Source organism: Lolium perenne, chromosome 1 (genome assembly GCF_019359855.2).
Source record: "Lolium perenne isolate Kyuss_39 chromosome 1, Kyuss_2.0, whole genome shotgun sequence".
Lineage (NCBI taxonomy): Eukaryota > Viridiplantae > Streptophyta > Magnoliopsida > Poales > Poaceae > Lolium > Lolium perenne.
Genome location: NC_067244.2, coordinates 37,494,197 through 37,518,240, shown reverse-complemented (window position 1 = coordinate 37,518,240; position 24,044 = coordinate 37,494,197). Strand labels below are relative to the sequence as shown.

The 24,044-nt window shown below is 48.1% G+C and overlaps 1 protein-coding gene across 1 annotated transcript; it reads left to right on the top strand.

Moving 5' to 3' along the window:
- Nucleotides 1-1,392: 1,392 nt before the first annotated feature.
- LOC139831958 (uncharacterized) lies at nt 1,393-23,358 on the top strand. The gene is made up of 3 exons (XM_071821362.1): nt 1,393-1,432; nt 22,501-22,764; nt 22,846-23,358. The coding sequence occupies exons 1-3, from the start codon at nt 1,393-1,395 to the stop codon at nt 23,289-23,291; spliced, it is 750 nt and encodes a 249-aa protein (XP_071677463.1). The 3' UTR covers nt 23,292-23,358.
- Nucleotides 23,359-24,044: the final 686 nt, after the last annotated feature.

The window sequence follows — 24,044 nt, the reverse complement described above, 5'->3', positions numbered from 1 at the left end:
ATCAAGCCACAGGGAGGAGCAGGGCAAGCCAAACAAACCACCAGAAGCAAAACATCTACACCATCATCAAATTCTAGGAGCTGGAGTGAGGTATACAAATCATCATGAACAAACCAGATGGTTTTGTTCATATATAAGCATATGCAACAATCACATACAAGCAAAAGGGTGTGATACCCAATTTGTGTCATCATCTGGCTACTAAGCCATATGGTACAAGCAAGGGTAGTAAGGCCACTAGTAAATCATCTAACGGGAACAACAGCTATGAAAATCAATGCATAACTGAAGAAATCCAGCAAGAGATGAAAGCACAAGCTAGCCTAGCTACACACTTAGCACCTACAGCTAGTCAGGCCATCAGACATAGACAAATCCTTGTCTATTTGATTTCAACATCAAGGGCTACTGGCAATCTAATAAATGGATCACCCAGAAAGCATTTAGTGAGCCACAGCAAGCCAACAAGAGGGGAGCTACCCTAGGGCAGCATATGATTACTGCCAGGGTCACCTCAACCACTAAAACAGCCAAACCACCAAGCCAAGCACAAATATCATCACCCAGATTGGGTTCAAAGAAGAGCTAGGGTCCCCAACCACTGTTGGCATCCCTCTAGCTCAATCAAGCTAATTACAAGACTCATCACTGCAAGCAGTTCATCTCATTTATCTAATAAACAAGGACAAGCTATACAGATAAATGAAGTTCCCAAATCACCAATAACTTGAACATTTACACATGATCCAAGGGATCACTGCAAGCAACAGCAATTGCTTGAGCCAACCACTACACACACCAGCACTAGTTGGTAATCACACACAGCTCAAATTGAGCATTGGTAAGGTACCAGATGGAGCATCACACCTTTTATAAGCAGCTGATGATCATATGATCATCAGAGTCTGCTATAGCATGCCAGTGCATGTTAGAGCATCACTGAGCAACAGAGCATGGACCAGATAATTAAATGGCCACAGTTAATCAACTATTGCTTCACAGATAAATAAATGGATGAACTGTAATTGTACCCAGAAGCACATCAAATACATGATGTACCACTGGATCAAGCTAGACAGGGATGGCACACACTCATAATCCAGCCATAACAATAACCAGAGCCATTAAGCAAGTAATTGATTTAATTGTAGCATGACCAGTAGCAACTAAGAAAGCCATGAGCATTACAAGATGCTCATGTGCAAGCATATATGAACACACTTGAGCATCTGTCGAGCTTAGTAACTAAAACAGAGCCACAGAGAGGAATTAAGCAAGAAAGGAAAGCCTAGCAACCAATTAGATCAGAAATTCTTGCACAGAGATACAGCTGGGCTTCACAACAGCAGCACAGGCATAGCACAGCAGCTTAGCACAGCAGGAGCAGGCACCATGGCGCTGCAGAAGAGCACAAGAGCTCTTGTGCAGGCAAGCAAGGCACAGCAGTAGAGCTAGCAGAGGAAGAAGAACAGGCACGGAAGAGGAGCAGAAGAGGTGGCGAACGTACCGGGGTCGAGCAGGCAGACAACCATGGCGGCCACGGCGGCACACGCCAGGGCACGGCGGCGCCAGGCCAAGCCAAGCCATGGCGGCGCCACAGCACCACCCCACCATGGCAGCACAGCCACGGCGGCGCCATCACGCCAGGAACCCTGGGAACCGCGGGATCACGCGGATCCCGTAACCCTAGCCATGGCGAAGAGGGTCGAGGACGAGCGGGAGCGGCGTCTGCTCCAGATCGACGCGGATGGAATGGATCGCCGTCACACGGCGGTTCGATTGCGCCCCATGGCGAGGGCCATGGCGGCCGGAGACCGCCGGAATCGGTCGGTGACGGTGAGGGCGACGTAGGTCGCCAGAGAGAAAGGGGATTAGGGTTAGGTCGAGGCGGCGCGGGGTGGTGAGTGAGTGAGCGACCGCTCGGGTCGGTTGGACCCGAGCTGGTCTAACCCAACCCGCTGGGCTCCACTGACAGGTGGGCCGAGGGGCAATTGTGACTTTTCACAATTCAAATAAAAACCAGAAACTTTGAAATTCAATAGAAAATTGATAAGAGCTCTAAAAAAATAATTAAAAATATAAAAATCAATCAGCATAAAATTCTCTATCCAAATAAAATACCAAAGAGAATTTTTGAAGATAATTAAGAAAAAGTCTTAATTTGATGATTTAAATAATGATTTAAATCACACATATTATTTTCAACTAGCACAAAACCCGTGCGTTGCTACGGTGCCATGTTAAATCACAACTTGATGGCGTAGTACATCACCAGCAGCTCATGTTTTTACAAATTTTGAATTGTTTATTTTTTTCAGCGGATGCTTACTCAGTAAGTGTGGTCATGTAGCTTGCCTTCCTAATATGCATCGGCTCAACATGCATAAAACTGACGAACTCAACGGCAAACGATCTTAATCCTGCTCACTCGCCATTCTGCAGTTTAAATTTTGCTGTAGGTTTGTGAACATCGATCCCCATTTTCTATATAATAAGCTGCCGCCCAACTCACCTTTTATCCATGTTCCATTTTTTTGGAGGCATCACTTTTGGATGAATTGCCCGAACCATAGTTGTACCTTCGTTGGAGATACAGGATCTTAGTACAAAAAAATATGATGCTGCAATAGTAGTTTTTTCCACTACAATTGTTCCGAAGTTATGCTAATATAGCGTAAATTGTTCGCTACAATCTTTTTGGCGGTATCTTCGGCGAAATCTATTTTGCTACATTTGTTCTATGGTTTTGCTACAGCTGGATTGGTTTTGTTACACATGTGCTTTTATAGAAGCAAATATGGGATTTTAGATGAAAACAGATTTTGCTGCAAAAGTGGGAGAGTGAGGTGGGTGATTTTCCGAAAAGATTCCAAATCGCTTGATCGAATGGCTGGGATCCAGGCATTAGTGATTTGATCCCCCGAGAGAAGCCAACACTCCCCAAATATGAATCGTACCAGCCTTCAAACATCAAGTGAAAAAACTACCGATAGAGAATCCATCATGAAAAGAATAGGGCAATCTCGATCCGTGAACCCACCACTATTCCCATCCAGTTAACGAAAATCATAGAAAAAGAAATCCATGGAGAATATCCATCCAGGACGTTGCCTCAATTCCCGCTTCCATCCGCCGCCTCTCTTCCTGGGCCAATCGAGAACTCTCCCATGCCAGCGAAATTCAAGTCACTGGATGTGATGCGCATCGAGGCTGCTATGAGCCTGTGACGGACACCAGGGAGCCAGCGGCAGCGGAATCATGGGAGCCAAGTGCAGTGGAGCTCGGTCCCGCTTTCCTCTCTTGTGCGACCCTCCTTCGTCAGGTTGGGAACGACGGCGCTTGAGTATTGGGAAGAACAGGATCAGGGAAATCGGGCCAGGAATTCGAGCGCGTCAACCTTGCCCCGCCTTGAGCCGCTTGCCGTACTATTTCTTTGGCGGATTTGGATCCATGCACCCCTCGCGAGGAGAGGATGAGCGCTAGCTAACGAATCAGGGGATCTCGCTCTCGTGGTTAGCGCCCGGCAGCAGGTCAGCTAGTCGATCTGTCAGGGCGGCGGCGCTGGCAGTAGCTGCGAGGGATTTGGAGAGTTCCCTGTGCGTGGGTGCTAGGAACGGCACCGAGCGTGTGAAGCGGGAGGCCGGGCCGGGGGTTGACTCCCTAATTCCTGCGTGGAAAAAACAAAAAGCTGGGCGTGAGAAGCGCCACGCCGTGCGTGTGCGGGTTTGGACGTAATAGTAATAAAGATTGGGCCAAGGGCTGCCGGAAGAGGTTGGGTCTAAAAAAATTATTTGGCCCGTTTGTGACACCAGGCAGTCACCTATTGCAATTTAATAGTAAAGATAAAGAAAATAAGTCCATTAATGTAATTGGACTACAAAAACACCTTGACAATATTTCAAGGTTGTATTTACCCTAAATAGAGAACCTCCAAATTGTTCTTAGTATTAACCTCTCACATAAAATAACAACGACTTCGGAAGGGGGGAACAAACCCTAAAATTGGAATCATGCATAATTGCTTCTTTAACCATTGCCCTTATCGGACAATGATGCTATTTTTCAGAGACATAGGACAAGGGTTAGTCCAGACCTTCCAACTGCAAAACTTTGCAGTGTTCAGGCAAGTTCATCACTTGCTCATGTCATTTGAGTATTTCTATCAAATTACTTGCAAAGTACTATGGTTATCACTACTGCATAAAAACCAAAACCACTACTTTCATAACTATGAATATGACTATGTGGTGGGCAATGGAACCATGGATTGAGTTGATATGGTGGAGGTTCCATTGCAAGGGTTTATATCCATCTAGGGTTAAACAACAAATGTCACCAGTGATTCTTGTGCCGTAATACCCGTGTTAACCATAAGATCCGGAGTGGGACGGAGTAGTCAAAAGTGTTTCCACCTCTCGTTCATCAACGGATGCGCTTTACCGTAGTACACTTGTAATCCAAGGGGGCAAGCTGGTGAGGCTGGGGAGTCCTAAGTCCCCACGGCATTGTCCGTAGTACACTTGTCGCCCGAAGGAGCAAGATGGTGAGGCTGGGGAGTCCTAAGTCCCCACGGTATTGCGGTCTATGATGGGTTGCAGCTACCGGCGAAGGAGTTTGGTTCGATCCCAGACTGTCGTCGTGGTCGGGGTCCACCCTGAAATATATGGGAATAATGGGACCGGCGAGGATCCAGGGTCGGGGCATGCAACAAAGGGTGGGTGTTCGAGGTAGCGGAGGAACATGATTGGCTAGACCTTATACCGGGCCTCACACCGAAGGAAGTGTGGACGGGAAAGCTGCCTGGTTGGCACCAAGGTTAAGATCTCTTATGGGTAAAGCAACACACCTCTGCAGAGTGTAAAGAACTGTGACCTGTCACTCCCTGTTCCGGGATAAGGAACTGCGAACGCGGCCGGAAAGGAGCTCCATGAAGTTTTAGTAAACCGGTGAAGGCTGACGGACATAGCTCTTGAAAATAAAAGCAATCCCTTGAAGAAATGTTTATCAAAACTTGCATTGCTATTAGACTTTCTGGTCTAAGATCGTAGCTAGTGCATGATACGTCTCCAACGTATCTATAATTTCCGATGTTCCATGCTTGTTTTATGACAATACCAACATGTTTTGTTCACACTTTATATCATTTTCATGCATTTTCCGGAACTAACCTATTAACAAGATGCCACAGTGCCAGTTCCTGTTTTCTGCTGTTTTTGGTTCCAGAAAGGCTGTTCGGGCAATATTCTCGGAATTGGACGAAATCAACGCCAAACCTCCTATTTTTCCCGGAAGCGTCCAGAACACCGAAGAAGAGTCGGAGAGGGGCCAGGGGGCCACCACACCACATGGCGGCGCGGGCCAGGCCTAGGCCGCGCCGGCCTAGGGTGTGGCGCCCCCAGGTGCCCCCCTGCGCCGCCTCTTCGCCTATAAAAGCCCTTTCGACCTAAAAACGCAGTACCAATTGACGAAACTCCAGAAAGACTCCAGGGGCGCCGCCGCCATCGCGAAACTCCAATTCGGGGGACAGAACTCTCTGTTCCGGCACCCTGCCGGACGGGGAATTGCCCCCGGAGCCATCTCCACCGCCGTCTTCACCGCCATCTTCACCGCCATCGCTGCCCCCATGATGAGGAGGGAGTAATTCACCCCTGAGGCTGAGGGCTTCGCTGTAGCTATGTGGTTCATCTCTCTCCCATGTACCTCAATACAATGATCTCATGAGCTGCTTTACATGATTGAGATTCATATGAGTTTTGTATCACTATTATCTATGTGCTACTCTAGCAAAGTTATTAAAGTAGTTCTATTCCTCCTGCACGTGTGTAAAGGTGACAGTGTGTGCACCGTGTTAGTACTTGGTTTATGCTATGATCATGATCTCTTGTAGATTGCGAAGTTAACTATTGCTATGATAATATTGATGTGATCTATTCCTCCTACATATGCATGAAGGTGACAGTGTGCATGCTATGTTAGTACTTGGTTTAGTCTGTTGATCTATCTTACACTATAAGGTTACTAAAATATGAGCATTATTGTGGAGCTTGTTAACTCCGGCATTGAGGGTTCGTGTAATCCTACGCAATGTGTTCATCATCCAACAAAAGTGTAGAGTATGCATTTATCTATTCTGTCCACTAGTGAAAGTGTAATCCCTAGGCCTTGTTCTTAAATACTGCTATCGCTACTTGTTTACTACTGCTGCGTTACTACTGCTTGTTTACTGTTTTACTGTGTTACTACTGCTGCAATACTACCACCATCAACTACACGCCAGCAAGCTATTTTCTGGCACTGTTGCTACTGCTCATACTTATTCATACCACCTGTATTTCACTATCTCTTCGCCGAACTAGTGCACCTATTTGGTGTGTTGGGGACACAAGAGACTTCTTGTTTTGTGGTTGCAGGGTTGCATGAGAGGGATATCTTTGACCTCTTCCTCCCTGAGTTCGATAAACCTTGGGTGATCCACTTAAGGGAAAACTTGCTGCTGTTCTACAAACCTCTGCTCTTGGAGGCCCAACACTGTCTACAGGAAAGGAGGGGGAACGTAGACATCAGTGCATTAAACACCTCTTCTCTATAATGAACTTGTTGAGTACGCTCGTACTCATCCCAATCTTAAATCCCTTGCTTAGATTGTCTGAATCGTCTGGAGGAGGACTACGACCACACTGAAGGAGCCGAGATCATCGGCTATGAAGAACCAGACCTCTCTGGAGGTGTTGAAGGCGTAGACTATCTCATAGTCTACGGAACCGGGGAGGCTTCCGGAGGAGATCAGGCCTAGAACATCAAGAAGTAGTAGTAGCCGAGCAGCCCGAACTCTTAGTATTTAGCTGCTCGAGAGTATAAATGTACAACTTAATGAGACATCTATATTGTAAGCTAAGTTGGGTTCGCCTCGAACCCAGGAGTATTCCTCTTAGGACCCAAGAGGAGCTCCGAGACGATATGTGTATGATATTTGTAATAATAAATGAATGAGTTATGGACCTGCTATGTTCTGTTGTACTACTCTGAGGGATGTAATATTTGCGGAATGGTACTTCGTGAATGTTATATCAACGACTGGCATACTACAACATGCAGTGGTATGGAGGGTCACCACAAGATGTTACAGCACATTGCTAGATTTAGAGAATGGCTGGACGAGCCCGTCACTGCGAGTTTGGCGAGGGAGACGAGCAGGAGGTCGGCGGCCTCTCCCGTGAGGATTCCGTCGGTTGCAATGAAAATATTATAACTCAGCCATCCCATCAGCCTCTCGGAAACTGCTTTATAGTTCATCCGCTTCTGGATCCAGAAGCGTTGTTGCCCGGAGGAAATTTAGAAGCATAAATACAAAGGTTAATGGTATATATCTATGGCAAACTATGTTTTTTTTTTGCACAGAAGAGGTGGTATTCCATTAGAGTGACACGTGACGGGTACAAATTACAAACAGACCCTTTACAACACTCGCCCTCAAGAACCTAGAATTTGAAGATAAGGCCTGTAAATTTACAAAACACACCCCAGAATAAAATCTAAAAAAGCAATTAGGTCCTGGAGCGTCACCGTCACCGCTCGCCGGCATCCTCGAAGAGTCGCCGCCAAGGAATGGAGAGAAGCTGCTCTAACTCTTCCTTCCGGCGAGAACCCACCCCCGTTGGCTACCTCCACACCACTGGGAACGAATCTCTTGGTTGCGCGGAGGCGTCGAGCTCTAACAGGGACAGGAAGAGACCTCCGTCTTGGAGGTAGAGTAACAGCCGTCTCGTCGGTTGAAGATCGCATCGGCCATGGTGCCGAGTGCGTGATAGCGCTTGCAGAAGAACCACCAGAGAAAAAGCTGGCTCCGCCTGGCCAGAAGCACCGCAACACCTCTTCTTCTCCCCTCGCCTCCATGGCCGGACAGAGAAAGAGAGAGGGCAGCGCAGCCCTTGAGCTGATAGCACTAGCAAGCTAACCTCCACATCTTCGATGCCGAAGACGAAGCCCAGCAGAGCTTCTCCCCCTCGCCTCCACGGCCGTCCAGGAGAAGCTTCACCGAGCTGCAGTCCTTGACCAGTCGCCCCTCTTCCTCGCCGCCACAGCCGGTGACGTGGGCATTACCCTTCGAGTAACCAGCGCTGCCCTATCCGGTATTGACTAATTGGAGGCCCATGAAGATACCTGAAGGCGTGATGGGCCGCTAGGTCGGCGTACCAGAAGATTCCTTGACGGGCAAGATAAGGAAGTGAACAAACAAGGAAATATTGGATCTAAACTACTGTAAATCTAGTTGTATTCGGTTAGACCTCTTGAGACCTGGCCTCCTATATAAAGGCCAGGAGAGGGGCTGCCGAGGGACACGATCAATCTTAGCAATCTTAGCCAGGAAAAGCTTAGAGCTAGGTAACCCTAGCAATAGCAATCTCGACTAGATCTTAGCCGAACTATTCGGCACCCCATTGTAACCCATTGTCTTCATAATCAAAGAACAGACAGGCAGGACGTAAGGGTTTTACCTCATCGAGGGCCCCGAACCTGGGTAAATCGCTCTCCCCGCTTGTCTGTGAACCGATGTCTCGTGTCAGCCTACAGGATTCCATCAACCCTAAGCCCCTATCGGAGGGCATTGGCGAGGAGTACCCTCGACAATTGGCGCCGTTTGTGGGAAATCTGTTGGCACAAGGCAGGTCATCGGCAGCACCAGTTACGTCCGCGGCATTCTTACTCGAGTCGCCGACACCAGCAAAGTCAAGAGATCCGATCCGCTGCGGATCCTTCGAGTTCGTGCCGCGCCGCGAAGAACTTCACCCGAATTCTTTGGCACCGTCTCACAACACGGAAGCTGTTTTCAGTGGCGTTCACTTCGTCATCGACTCCGGAGGTTTTCTTCGCCTCCCCGGGGCCGGCGTGTCCGACTCAAAGGCCGTGCCTCAGAAGGGTGTCCCTTCGGCAACAGCCCTAAAATTTTTGCCCAGAAGCATACAAGAGAGCAACCGAGAAAATCTCGACGCCGCAGCTGGACAAAGAAAGAGACGAAGGAGCTCACACCGTGAAGAGGAAGGCAGAACAGCAGTCCACTCTCGATGCTATGACATGTCGTCAATCAGGGGCCGCACCCGTTCTCCACACCTCTCAGCTACAGAGCAACTTGAGGCGCCATGTTATCTCCACTCTTACTTCGATCCTAAAGATGGTCGGGAAAAGTCCAGCCATCTGTTAAGGAACTGTCGACACTTCCTAGAGATTCGACAGTTCTGCGACGACCTTAGAGCTGAAGCCACATCAAGAGTTCGCATGATGGAAGAGAAAGCAAGGTCCTATGACCATCAGCCAGAACCATATGTACCAGAACCGTACGAGCCAATGGAAAAAGATGAATATGTACCAGTCGAAGCATTCCCAGCGCTGCGTGGACAAATCAACATGATCCACAAAACCAGCTTTTCGAAAAGAGAAATCAAAAAGTTCTCCCGAGAAGTAAAATACACGGAAGTTGCCATGGTTGATACGCCGGATTTCATCGACTGGTCAGATCAGAGCATCACCTTCAGCAGGGCGGACCACCCGAAAGCCGTCCAAGGGCCCGGTCGCGCGGCCCTTGTCCTGGAAGCACAGATTGGAGGGTACAATATGGGCAAAGTATTCATGGACGGAGGAAGCGGCTTGAACCTGTTATTCGCCAGCACAATGAGGGCAATGGGTTTAACAGTCGACATGCTAAAAGAATCCGACACAGGGTTCCACGGCATTATACCGACTCGACCCGCCTACTCGCTAGGCAAAACATCGTTGGACGTAGTCTTCGGCACGCCCAGTAATTTCAGGAAAGAAAAGATCGAGTTCGAGGTAGTCGACTGGGAATCTCAGTACCACGCCATCCTTGGCAGGCCTGCGTTTGCCAAATTCATGGCCGTGCCTCATTATGCATACCTGAAACTAAAGATGCCAGGCAACAACGGGACCCCAATAACCGTTTACGGCAGCTTCGCTCGGTCAGACAACTGCGACAGGGAATTCCAGAGGATCGCCTCGAAGTTTGGAGCCAAAGAAGAACTCAACGCAATCGACGCCATTACAGACCACACACAGCCGCCAGCCGACAATCGAAACGTAAGATCCGATGAGTTCGATACTGCAAAGGAGACCAAGAAGCTGCAAGTGCACCCTACTGATCCGAAGAAGACGGTCAACACCTCGGCTGACCTCGCTGTCGCATAGGAAAGCGCGCTCATCGAGTTCCTCCGTGAGCGCTGGGAGATATTTGCATGGGAGCCATCCGACATGCCAGGTATCCCCAGGGAACTCGGTGAGCACGCCCTAAATGTTGACCCGATGGCCAAACCAGTACAGCAGTCGATGCAGCGATTTTCCGAACCTAAAAGAAGAGCAATCGGTGAAGAAGTTAATCGACTTCGCAAGGCGGGATTTATCCGAGAGCTTAAGGAATCTGAATGTGTGGCCAATCCAGTCATGGTGCCGAAGAAGGACACAACCGCCCTCCGCATGTGCATCGATTACACTAGCCTTAACAAGCACTGCCCGAAAGATCATTTCCCGCTGCCTCGAATAGATCAAATAGTCGATTCTACAGCCGGGTGCGATCGTCTCTCTTTCCTCGATGCATACTCCGGGTACAACCAGATCAAACTGAAGAAGGAGGACCAGGAGCTAACCGCGTTCATCACTCCACACGGCGTTTTCTGTTACAACGTCATGACATTCGGGTTGAAAAATGCAGGAGCTACCTACCAACGCTGCATGCAAGCCTGCCTCGCGGAGCAGATTGGAAGGAACATTGAAGTCTACATCGACGATATCGTGGTGAAAACAAAGCATGCAGACACACTCATCGATGACTTGCGGGAAACCTTCGACAATCTGGACGGATACAAAATCAAGATAAATACCAAGAAATGTTTCTTCGGAGTGCCAGGAGGACAAGTACTCGGGTACTTCATATCAGCCAGAGGAATCGAGGCTAACCCCTTGAAGATCAAAGCTATTCTCGACATGGAGCCGCCAAAGAATCTGCACCAAGTGCAGCAGTTGGCAGGCCGATTAGCGGCGCTCAGCAGGTTCATCGCAAAGCTAGGGGAGAAAGCTCTGCCATTCTACAACTTGATGAAAAAGTCAGAAAAGTTCGAGTGGACAAAGGAGGCACAAGACTCCTTCGACAACTTGAAGAAAATCCTATCGACCTCCCCGGTGCTCGTGACCCCGCGCGAAAAGGAGACACTGCTGATGTACATAGCCGCTACAGCTCAAGTCTTCAGCAGTGTTTTGGTTGTTGAACGAGAAGAAGCAGGGAGGGTTCATGGTGTGCAGAGGCCCGTTTACTACCTCAGTGAAGTACTTACCCCCGCAAGGCAGAGGTATCCCCATCACCAGAAGTTGGCATATGCAGTGTGGAGATCGGCTCGCAAGCTACGGCACTATTTTACGGAGCACCCGATCAAAGTTGTGAGCGAAGCACCCCTAAAGAGCATAATGACCAATCCGGAAGCCACAGGTCGAGTGTCTCAATGGGCCATCGAGTTAGCGCCGCACGACATAACTTACGTCAACCGAACGGCGGTAAAATCCCAAATCCTCCCAGATTTTGTGGCAGATTGGATCCAATCACAGACACCAGCAACACCCGACATGTTGGGGTCATGGGTAATGTACTTTGATGGGTCAAAACGGAGTACAGGCGCAGGGGCAGGAGTGGTGCTAATATCACCACAGGGAGATAAGATGAAGTATATACTACGAATGAATTTCTCCCTGCCGACAAACAACGAAGCAGAATACGAAGCACTGCTACACGGAATGAAAATGGCGAAGGCGTGTGGTGCTACGCGCCTAGAAATCTACGGAGACTCAAACCTGGTGGTCCAGCAGTCGATGAACCTGTGCGATGCAGTCAGTGACAACATGGTTGCTTATCGACAACTGTATCAGAATATGGAGGCTAAATTCGAAGGATGCGAGCTTAAGCACATTGGCAGAGCCAGTAACGAGGAAGCCGACACTTTGGCAAACATCGGGTCCACATGCTCCCCTATCCCAGACGGAGTTTTTTACGAAGTGATCGCTCAAAGATCAATTAAAGAAAAGACGTCTGCATCTCCAAAACCATCGGCTGGAGATTTGGAGAAAAGTTCACTACAAAAACCTTCGACTGAAGAATCTTCAGTCCTTCCTGCCGAACAAGTTCTCCTCCTCGAGCCACTATGGACCGAACCATTCCTAGCGTACCTGTCGAAACAAGAGCTGCCAGAAGACCCTGTGGAAGATAAGCGAATCGTCAGACGATCAAAGGCCTTCACAGTGATAAATGGTGAGCTTTACAAGCGTAGCATCTCAGGGATCTTCCAAAGGTGCATCGCCATTAACGATGGAAAAGCACTGTTGCGCGAGATACATGAAGGAACCTGTGGGCATCATGCAGGGAGAAGAGCCCTTGTGGCGAAAGCCTTCAGGGCAGGATTTTATTGGCCAACGGCAGCGTCGGATGCTAGGGATCTAGTCATGAAGTGCGATGCGTGCCAACGTTTCTCGTCGAAACCACACGCTCCTGCAACGGATTTAATGACAATACCCTTGGCATGGCCGTTCGCTCAATGGGGACTCGATCAAGTTGGACCATTGCCAAGATCGTCACCCGGAGGACACACGTACTTACTGGTTGCAGTCGACAAATTCACTAAGTGGATCGAGGCAGTACCAGTGCGAAACCAAAAGGCTGAAACAGCGGTTCAATTCTTCAAAGGAATAACCTGTCGATTCGGTATGCCCCACAGCATCGTCACAGACAACGGCTCCAACTTCGATTCCGAGGAGTTCAGGAAATTTTGTGATGATGGAGGGATCAAATTGAAATTCGCATCAGTCTCTCACCCCCAGACCAATGGCCAGGTGGAAAGGATCAATGGTTTAATAGGGGATGGTTTAAAGAAACGCCTTAAAGGCGCAGCCGGAGCCTGGGTAGAAGAGTTACCATCTGTGCTATGGAGTTTGCGTACCACCCCCAACAGGTCGACTCAATACACTCCATTCTTCTTGGTGTACGGAGCCGAAGCAGTCCTACCAGCCGACGTCCGATTTCAAGCGCCTCGAGTAACAGCGTACACAGAGTCCTCCTCCAATATCGCGCTACAAGATGTTGTCGACCTCCTTGACGAAGCACGAGATATCGCCTTAGCAAGAACAACGGTCTACCAACAAGCGCTGAGAAATTATCACAGCCGATGAATACGCAGTCGAAATTTCAGTGTTGGAGATATGGTACTACGGTTGAAGCAAAAAAGACCCTTAAAGCTAGAATCCCCATGGGAGGGACCATACATCATCACCGAAGTGATACCAGGAGGAGCTTATCGGCTCAAAAATCCAGTCTCGGGAAAAGATGTCGAGAATCCGTGGAACATCGCGCAATTGCGACGGTTTTATACATAGGATACGATTGTTTTTTTCATTCAACGGCCTACAAGGTTGCTTTACATTATGAATAAAGATCTAATCAGATTTTTGTTACCCTTTTTTCTTGCTTCAGGCTTTGGTACCCGAACGTAACGTTTGGAGCCTTTCCCATCGGCTCTAACTCCCATCGGGAGCATTGGCCCAGAAGAAACGTGTTTACACGATGTCATTAATTAAATACTCTCAGCGAGAGCTAAGATTAATGACACACAAAAACAACCAATCCAAGCCTCGAAAAATACGCGAGTGCTGCAGTCGATGGTTACATTGTCATAAGATAAGGCTCAAACCGGTGCACCGTGTGATGAAGCCGAGCTTTCGCATAAATTACATATCGACTTCGCAATAACATTGCATAAAATACAACGAAGTCGTCGAGTAAGCATGTTGAACTGATCACTCAGCCGCACTCGACAACAAAATATCAATCAAATTAACATAAGCGTGCAGCGTACGCAGTAAACAATCTTATGCGAATACAAGGTTATTACATTCATAATCGGGATCCCCGGTCGCAGTGGGCCTTCAGTTCCTTTTCAAGGCATGATTCCATCCGAGAAACAATGGTGTGAGCAGGACCTCTAGCAACATCATAGTACTGGCCTAAATCCCTTTCAGTGTTCGCCACGGCTCTTAAATCTAAAGATGGATGACATGCCAATATTGAAGCAAAGGCAAGCTCAGCACCAGCTAGAAGCTCTTTCCGCACTAGCAGCCGAATCCTCTCGGGAGACTTGAATCGGGTGAACAAGCCAGACAAAGTTTCGGGTGCCTGATCCAGAGGAAATAAGGTGTGCCAAACCATCGTAAGAAGGGCATAGTATTTATCAAAATAGTAATGTGCCTTCATCACCCGGTACTTAAACTTCGCCATGATGATGGCCTTCGGACGATGCAGCCATAAACCATGCGTTGGGTGCGCAACATCGGTCATCGCCTCAACCTCTTCATGAATCTTCCTGTCCTCTTCAGCTGCATCCGAAGCTACGACTGGAAAGGGAACGAATGTTAGGACATTCAAGCTATACCAGGAATCATAAGACAGGCTAATACTCACAGCCCAAACTTTCGGTAGCAACATGAAGACCATCGAGAGCATATTGTTCGACGGCAGTCGCTATTTCTCCCTTATTCTTCACCAAGGCAGCCATCGCACGAAGGGAAGTAATGTCTTTATTTAGACTAGACAACTGGTCACGTAACTGACGAACAAGGCCTGACTCGTCATTACCCGAAGAATTCGGAAAGAGCTCGGCACGGGAAGAAGATGAAGGAATCTGCAGTACGTCCTCAGTTCAGACCAAGCATTAATATAAAAACTCCCATCAGGAGCATTGAGTGCGCATCATACAGGCAAAAGGATGCTTTGGCAACAAAGCCGAATTTAAAAGAGTTACGGATAATCTTATGTACAACACATCGAATAACAGTTTAAGGATTCACCGAAGTTGAACCAGGGACTGACTCAAGAACAGGCTCGGCTTGTGCTTCGTCCACCAACTTTAGAAGCCGGTTGGCGCAAGTTATTGCCGATCTCTTGAAAGGCTCAAGGTCGACTAGATGGTTTTCATCATCAACAGGCAGTGCCTTAGAGAAATCTTCCAATTCCGACCCCATCCCGTGGCCCATAAGCAACTGGAAAGTAAGAACCGCACCAATCAAGCGGCTGCGACGTTTCAATACCTCTATAGGCTCGGAAGGATCGACAAGGAAAGCTTCCGCCATCTCGTCGAGAGTCTTGTCCAGCTTCGCCTTTGGGAAGATCATCGAGTATAACTTCGACAGTGCCCCCTTGGACTTCTGCAGTAATCTGAGGATCTGGACATTAGACTCAGCAGCAAGTGACAAAGCATCGGCTGTGGAATCCTCCCGAAGCTGATGACGTCGGCTGACAGTTATATTAGCGGCCTCTGAAAGAGAGACGTATCAGCAATTAATGGAGAAAACATCAAGAAAGGAGCGGAGTGTCATGAGGATTTTTACCCAATAAATTCTTGATGGATTCACGGAGGACACCTTCCTTCTCATCAATTGCAGCCGCCGCTGCACGCCTAGCATCTTGATCATCCTTCATCTGACGCTTCAGCCTCTTTACTTCTTCCTTCAACAAGGCGTTCTCACTCTTGGCATCGGCAGCGAGCCTGCTGGCTTCAACCACCTGATCAGCCGAAGATTTGACGGCCTTCCGAAGTTGGGAGTTTTCGGCCTCAAGGCGAGTAAATTGTTCAGCAAAGTCCGCCACAGCATCGACTGTAGCATAAATTGGCTGCAGCCAGGAAAAATCAAGAGGAGTCAGGTGATGGAAATTAAGCAAAGCCAGACAGATTAAGTACTTACGTGATCGCGGCCAGCCGGCGGGGTGGGAGCATCATCAGGAGGAATAACTCTCGATACTGGGACCTTCTCTACACCCGATCGGGATGGAGGTGTTGACTTGGCAGGAGAAGGGTTCGATTCCTTAGCCGGTGCTGCTCTCTCAGAAGCTAGTTTAGCCCTCTTTGCGAGAGGAACATCGTCATCGTCAGAGCTATTTAAGTACAGTGCGCAGTTAGCATACAAGGTGACAAGAAATAAAAATAAAAAGAGTATAAATGCTCACAGGTCCAGATCATCTTCGTCCACGAAGAAACTTGATGAACCCTTCTTAGCAGGAGGAGGCGAAGCAACTTCGTCGGCATCATTATCTCCTCCTCTAGGACTTGATTCAGCCGACGTGATAAGATCATCATGTACCTACTTACGACGTCTGCTCTTGAGAAAGGCGTCATCTTCGGCAGCTTCCTCTTCTTGGACATCGCTGTCCTCAAGGACGTGCTGAGCATCCTCGGTTCCCTCAGAATCATCATCGTCATCCTCTAATACCACGCTGCTCTCGGGTGAGGGAGGATAACATTGGGTGACAGCGGGAGCCTGTGGAAGGATAGAAAACATGTAAAGCACAAGCAGAAAAAAAAGTAATAACAGTAAACGAAGAATGGTAAGGTTACCTCGGACGGAAGATGCTTGAGATCATAAGGAGGGCGCGCTGATGTCAAGACAATGGTGTCCTTGGTGCTGAGGCATGTTAGGCGATGAACTTCGTTCTGGAGCTCATCTGCCGATAGGTCGGCAGAGTTGACCCTCGACTTGTCGTTTTTGCCAGTGTAAAGCCACAACTGGTGAGGGCGAGACATCAGCGGCTGTACTCGACATTGTAGGAACACTGAAACTACTTCAGTGCCGCACATCGTCAGGCCTCCTGTATTCTTCAAAGTGACTATTTGCTCGAATAGCTCATCGGTTGTCGCCTTTTCTTCGGGAGAAAGGGCATTGTTCCAAGACTTCTTCTTATGAGCTACCAAGACATCGTCAAAAAGAGGGAGATTTGAACGCCGCCCAGGAACAGCGGGGTCCCGAAGATAGAACCACTTGTTGCGCCAGCCCTGGACGGATTCCTTCATCGGATAGTCGAAGTAGTCGACCTCCTTCCTGACAACGAAGCCAACGCCACCGACAACGGGGGGGCCATTGCTATCGTTATGACGCTTCACATAGAAGATCTTCCTCCAAAGGCCCCAGTGAGGCTCAATGCCGAGGAAGGCCTCGCAGACGGTGATAAAAATGGAAAGGTGGAGGATGGAATTCGGGGTCAGCTGCCAGAGCTGAATCCCATAGAAGAAAAGGAGGGAGCGAAGGAACTCGTGTGCCGGAAGAGAGAGGCCACGGAACAAAAAAGCGGCAAACATGACGGTGAAGCCCTTCGGGGGATTTGGGCGAGAAACCGAACCTGGGAGACGAATGTCATCCTCAGATGCGGAGATGAAGCCGAGGGCGCGAAGTTTGTTGATGTCGCGGTTGGAAATGGCGGAGGCGCTCCAGTCACGGCTAACTTTGGCCGTCTCCGATGTGCTGCCACTCTTCTTTTTGCCCATGGTGAACGAAGCTTCTGATGGAGAGACAGAGGAACAGGAGGCTTGAAGGAGAAGATGAGCAGTGAACGGGGTAAAAGATAAAAAAGAAAGGAGGCTCCCTATTTATCCTGTAAGAATTTGAGCCCAGTCGTGGCCATAACTCCACAAAGCATCGTGGGGGGTGGAGCAGATCTGACTATACACGTGGCGCTTGAAGAAGGAGTGGAACCGGAGGCCCATTATTCCCACGTCGTGCGAAAATTGAGGAGACGCCTCGATCGCCGTGCGTGCACTGGTCAAGACCTAAAAACTGCCTGCACAGAACTAGAGTGGGCCCGTCAGGTCAAGTCCTATCAATTGGCCCACAATAGTTACACGTCAAGTCAAATCCCGTCAATCGGCCCACAACAATGACGTCATAAAAAAACTAGAGGCACTCGAAGGAAACATGAAAAGTCATCGGATGAAGGACTTGAGTCTACGCACGGATTACAAGCATCCGAACCTAGACTCGGGGGCTACTCCCATCGGGAGCGCTGACGCGCACCCGATAAAATAAAGACTCAACAGAATAAGCAGTCGAAGGAAGAAAGTTTGAGTCTGCACCCAGACTCGACAATCACTCCCATCGGGAGGACGCGGTGCACACCCGATAAAAGTTTTTTGCACTCCAGGATCATGCCCGGGGACTTGATTCTGTGTAGGGTAACGTTGTTTTGCCATCGGCAGTTAACCGACAAAAGTTGGGCACGTTACTCATTATCCTTTGCGTAAAGAAAGTACATCGAATGAACCTATGAAGACCTGCGAAAAACTCGGCAGAGGAGAATATTCGAGTAGTACAACTTGAGTCTACGCACGGATTGCAAGCATCCGTACCTAGACTCGGGGGCTACTCCCATCGGGAGTGCTGACGCGCACCCGATAAAAGAAGATGAAGTAGATTCAAGATGAACAAGGACAATGAAGGAGAAGAATATCAGGAGAAGACATGCATTAAGTCTCTACCCGAATTATCTTCGGCTAGACACTCGGGGGCTACTGACGTGGGCATTACCCTTCGAGTAACCAGCGCTGCCCTATCCGGTATTGACTAATTGGAGGCCCATGAAGATACCTGAAGGCGTGATGGGCCGCTAGGTCGGCGTACCAGAAGATTCCTTGACGGGCAAGATAAGGAAGTGAACAAACAAGGAAAGATTGGATCTAAACTACTGTAAATCTAGTCGTATTCGGTTAGACCTCTTGAGACCTGGCCTCCTATATACAGGCCAGGAGAGGGGCTGCCGAGGGACACGATCAATCTTAGCAATCTTAGCCAGGAAAAGCTTAGAGCTAGGTAACCCTAGCAATAGCAATCTCGACTAGATCTTAGCCGAACTATTCGGCACCCCATTGTAACCCATTGTCTTCATAATCAAAGAACAGACAGGCAGGACGTAAGGGTTTTACCTCATCGAGTGACAAGGTATTAACTTGTCAATGCCTACGGGTTGTAGACTAGGGTTTAGTTGGAAGTAGAGGGCAAGTAGATCTCGAAGGTTTTAGCCGAAAAGTACTCGACGATTATGAAAACTAGGGTTTGAGAGACAATGATTCGATGATTTCTTCGTCCCTCGACTCCCCCTTATATAGGAGGCGGAGCCGAGGGATTCGTGTTGTACAAGTTACAGAGTCTGGGACGGTTTCTAATTCATCCCGCAAGATTACAAATAATGCTTCCTATTACAACTCTAGCTTTCCTTAATAATATCTTGGGCTTCCGAATCTTCTTATTCTTCGGGTAGTGGGCCTTCAGTAAACCCCAGGTACCATCTTCGGCAGGCCCATTTGGGATGCCTATGTCAGTAGCCCCCGAGATTTTGCTTGAATCGTAGAGTCAGGGAAAATCTCCAATGTTTATTTTTACTCGACAACTTTAACTTTTCTATATTTCTTCACATAAATTTCTATATTTTACAGGGATAATGGTAGTTGGGGCTAGTTCATCTGACGGATCAGGTACTAGTTAACTGCTCTAGTGGCAATCCGCAAAAACCTACTTCAAGATCACGTCCCTGGACATGATCTCGGGATACTGGTGTAAACTTCGACAGGTGCCGCTTAAGGTCTTACCATTCTGTCGAGTCCCAGTCAAATTTATCGGGTACCTAACGCGTCCGTTAGGATTTTTCTTCGCATCTGTTGATACGGATAAAAGTAGCAAACCGACGTCAGAGACGGCGCCACGCCTCACAGAACGGATCTGGGGTCTTACCTTCGCAAAGTTTTGCGGCATTCAGAAATTGATCGCAACTTTGGCGTTCTGAGAATATATTGTCGAGTGCTTATTCGGCTGTTGGAATGGCACATTTTATTGAGTCAAAGATGACTTATATTGCTCTCCCGATGGGAGTATATACAGAGTTATTTATAACTCGAAATATACTCTTTTGCTCTGCTATCTTTCTTTTTTCTTTTTCTTTCTTTCTTTTTTATAATTTCATCGGGCACGCGAACAGCGTTCCCGATGGGAGTAGCCCCTGAGGCTACAGCCAAGGATTTGTGCTTGGGTGTAGGCTCCACGTCTTATGCCGCTATATTTTCTTTCTCTCCCGAAGTTTTACAATTTTCTCGGGTGCGCGAACAGCGCTCCCGATGGGAGTAGCCCGCGAGGCTATGAACAAATATTGGTATTTGATCATAGGCTCACACCATTTCTATTTTGTCTTTCTTGATCTTTTCATTTTTTCAAAGTAGCCCCCGAGCATTTGATCAAAAACTTGTGTTTGATCAAAGGCTCACAAATATTTTCCATGTCGCCTTTTATGAAGCTGTTGAGGCGAATTTTTTCTTCCGCCAAGGTGACGCTATTGCTGACGATAGCCACGATTGCAAATCTGAAAATCACGACAAATCTTCTCCCGCTGCTTTGCGGGTCCAATTTATCCACTATATTGACACATCGTGCAAGTGGGGGACACACGTCCTCCGCTTTTTCTGGCGCACGTACCGTAACTTCTCCAATGTTAAAATACTTTTTACCCTTGTTTCCACGTGGCTATCATCTGCCGCACACTTTTCCAATCCAACGGTCCGCTGCTTCGCCGCATCTCTATATAAGATCTCCTTCTTCTTCCTCGAGCACTTCCGCTCGCGCCGTTCTCCTGCTCTCCTCTGCAAAATCTCCTCCTGCGCTCCACAATTCCCTAAGCTCATCTTCTCCAAGCTGCATTCCCGCGCCATTATTGATGCCACCGCGTCGGTTGATCAGGCACAGCACGCCGGAATCATCAATGGCTGCCGTGGATCTGGGAGCCACGGAGTGGGAAAGGTCCAAGATTTCCACCCAGGACATCAATCTCCTGAAGAAGCTGGGGATCAGCAAGAAGCCCAAGGCGCTGTGCTTCCCTAGTGAAGAAAGCTACCCAACCCCTCCAATGGGGTATCGGGTAAGTTTTGTCGACCACCTCATCCGCGGTCTCTCCGCCCCCATTCATCCTTTCCTCCGCGGACTGCTTTTCGTTTATGGTCTGCAACTTCACCACCTCACGCCAAATTCTATCCTCCACATCTCCATTTTCATCACCCTCTGCGAAGCCTTTCTTGGCGTCCAGCCTAACTGGGCGCTATGGAAGCGCATTTTCTTCTGTCGCCGTAATGGCTCTCCCAATGTCGCCTATAATATAGGCGGCATTGTAATTTCCGTTCGCCCCACCGTCGATTACTTCGACGTGAAACTCCCTGACTCAGTTCAAGGGTGGCGCAAGAAGTGGTTGTACATTCAGGAGGAGAACCATGGATGTGCTGAAGACAACATCCCTCCTTTCGATGGCGCCGAAAAAATCCTTCGCCGCCGCTCCTGGGACGCAGAAGCTACCGAAGAAGAAAAGATATCGACAGAGGCCCTGATGACTCGCATCCATGAGTTGCAAAATACTCGCGGCAAGGAGCTATCAGGTATTCAGATCACAGCGTATTTTCTTAGAACTAGGGTGCAGCCTCTTCAAGCTCGCAAATACCCTCTCTGGAAGTATGCTGGCGACAAGGACGTAGATCGGTTGTCGACGGATTTAGAGGTCAAGGACTTAGAGAAGCTTGTCCGAAAAATCTCGTCTCTCAGCAAAAAAGATCCTGTCCCATCTTCTTGCCGTGTAAAACCATTCAGCGCCACCAATCCACTTCCCAAGGTAAACTTTTCCGCTTGATTTGTTATTGCTTTGCTATCTCCTTGTTTTTTGTAATTCCTTTATTGACATCTTCCCCTGTTTTTTTTTTTACAGAACCACCCAAATCTTATCTCGCTTCCTCCCCTTCCTGAAGGTGGAGAAGTCGAGGAAAGGGCCGTTGTCACTGACGACAACCAAGATGCTCCCTCTTTTGTGAATGAACCCGTGGATTCTTTAAAATCTGCGGGATCTTCTGAAAAGGAGGCTGCCTCTGAAGGCACTGCATCGGCACATTCTCCTCCTCCTGCTGTTTCTCCAAGGAACAAGAGGAAGAGGAATGATGCCGAAGATTCCGGCACCTCCAAAGCCGAAGAAGTTGGTCCTTCACGTCAGAAGGCAACTTATGATCCATATCTTGAATCCCTCATCAGCTCGTAAGTCACTTTTATTTCCCCTTATTTTTGTACTCGAAGATTTTTGTCTATCTTGCTTTTTATGCTGTCGACTTTTAATCGCAGTGATGATGAGGAAGAAGTACCAACTCTTGATGTGGCTGCTCGAACGAGTACGTCACATACTTTAATTGTTTCGGAGACGCCCGTTGAAGGAGAGGAATCCTCGCCTCCTCAACAAAACGTTGGCGCTCCCACTCCTCCTTCAAGCCCTCTTGTCCCTTCACCAAAAAGGACAAGGGTGGAAACGATCATGGAGCCTACCCTCCAAGTGGGTAGCTCCTCCAATCCTCTCTTGGATGATGTAAGTTCTTAATTTGCTTGTCACTATCTTTATGTCCTCTGTTTGCTTCTTTATGCCTTCATATTTTTCCCATACCGACGTTTTCTTTCTTTGTTCTTCTTTGACAGCCTATGATCAAAGAGCTTGTTCGTATCGGTGCCCAATTCATTGGGTACCGTGAATATGCCAGCAAAACTGAAGGTAATAACTTTTTGATGACCCTTGTTCACAACTTCTTGCTCTTGTTTTGTCGCAATTTTGACGATTCTTTACTATTTTGGCAGAGAAACTTGCAGAAGCCAACAAGCTTGTCGACACTCTTGCTCAAAAACTGGAGCGAAGTGAAACGGCTCGCAAGAAAGCTGAACTTGACGCTAGCCAAGCTAGAGCAGAGGCTGATAAGGCCAAGGCAAAAGCTGCTGGTGTCGAAGATCTGCAAAAAAGACTTGATGACGCCGAAACTGCTTTGAACGAGCACAAGGCCGCACAGGCTACTCGTGAACAGGCTATCATCAAGCGCTTGAACACGCAGAATCGGCGCTTCCTTGGTAATTTTGTCGATCCCTTCTATCTTTCTTAGACTTGCTTTTCCTTGCCTGCTGTCGACCAACATATATTTTCTGCGGCAGGTAAAACAAACCAAGAATTTGAACTTGAAGATCCCGACAATGATCCTCTCCTTGACGCACTATCTTTCCTGGAGTTTCATGGAACCGAAGTTCGCGAAGGCATGGAGCATGCTGACACAGGATTATCAAGGTTGTTCCCCTACTTCTTCCCGAAGAAAGAGGAGCCCAAGACTTTCCTTGCTCTTGCCAAGGACTTCAATCCACCAGAAGATCTTGGACTGAAGATGCGCCAAGAGAACATGAAGATTGCTATCGAAAGCACTGTTGCCTTGGTTGCTGATAGCCAACAAACTATCGACTGGGCGAAAGTAGGCAACACAGACCAGATAGAGCAAACAAAATGGCGATCTTTGATCAAGGCAGCCAAGCCCAACACGAAGAAAATCTTGGCCTATCTCGGGATCAAGCCATCTGCAACTCCTAGCTCATCAAGGCCGGAGGTCTAGTTGAATGCCTCTTCTTTTTTATTTTTCTGTTTCTTTAGCTATTGTCGCCATATTAGCTTTGGCGACAATTACCTTAGTAGTCCTTTTGAAGAATTTCTTCTGTAATATCTATGTAAATTTCCTGAAGATCAATGGAATTCTGTCTTGCGCGATCATTTGATATTGAAATTTTCTTTTCCAGTTGATTTTTGATAACTACTCTGCCAGTCCTCGTGTTGCCGATACTTCTCCTGCTTCCTCCTTCTCGAAGAAAACACTAGTCGATGATAATCTCATCGAAGGTTCTTCAAGCAGACATTTGTCGCAAGATTTGCAAGAACTTCGACAGCAACTTCAATCCATGAAAAAACAAACTCTGGCAATGATGGAACAATCTCAAAAAGCATCCGAGAAAGAGAAAATCGCTCTTCAACAAGCCAAAGAGGCCATAGCTGCCAAGGATGCTGCTGTGTCGGAAGCTGAGAAAGCCACTACTCGAGAAAATAGCATGCTCGAGCTAATGATTGAAGCTAGCGCAGATATGCTAGGTATGTTTTTCCAACCTCACACTGCTTCTTTCTTTTTGTTACTGTGCCTCCCCTTAGATTTCTTGCTTTGTCGCTTAATAGGCTCGGTTCTCGATGCTGCTGCTGAAGACGAAAGAGTGAATGTCAGGACGAATCTCCTCGTCAATCTTTCTCTTAACCATGGCTGTCTTTTCTGGGCCACTCCTGAGCGAACCCAGCAAATTGTCAGGTTCCAAGATCGCGCTTG

Excerpts from the sequence above, each read along its gene's own strand:
- LOC139831958 (XM_071821362.1), top strand. The coding sequence starts at position 1,393 with ATGGCGCTGCAGAAGAGCACAAGAGCTCTTGTGCAGGCAA. Across the intron at positions 1,433-22,500 it reads AAGAGCTCTTGTGCAGGCAA|AGAAACTTGCAGAAGCCAAC; the intron begins GCAAGGCACAGC and ends CTATTTTGGCAG. Across the intron at positions 22,765-22,845 it reads GCAGAATCGGCGCTTCCTTG|GTAAAACAAACCAAGAATTT; the intron begins GTAATTTTGTCG and ends TTTCTGCGGCAG.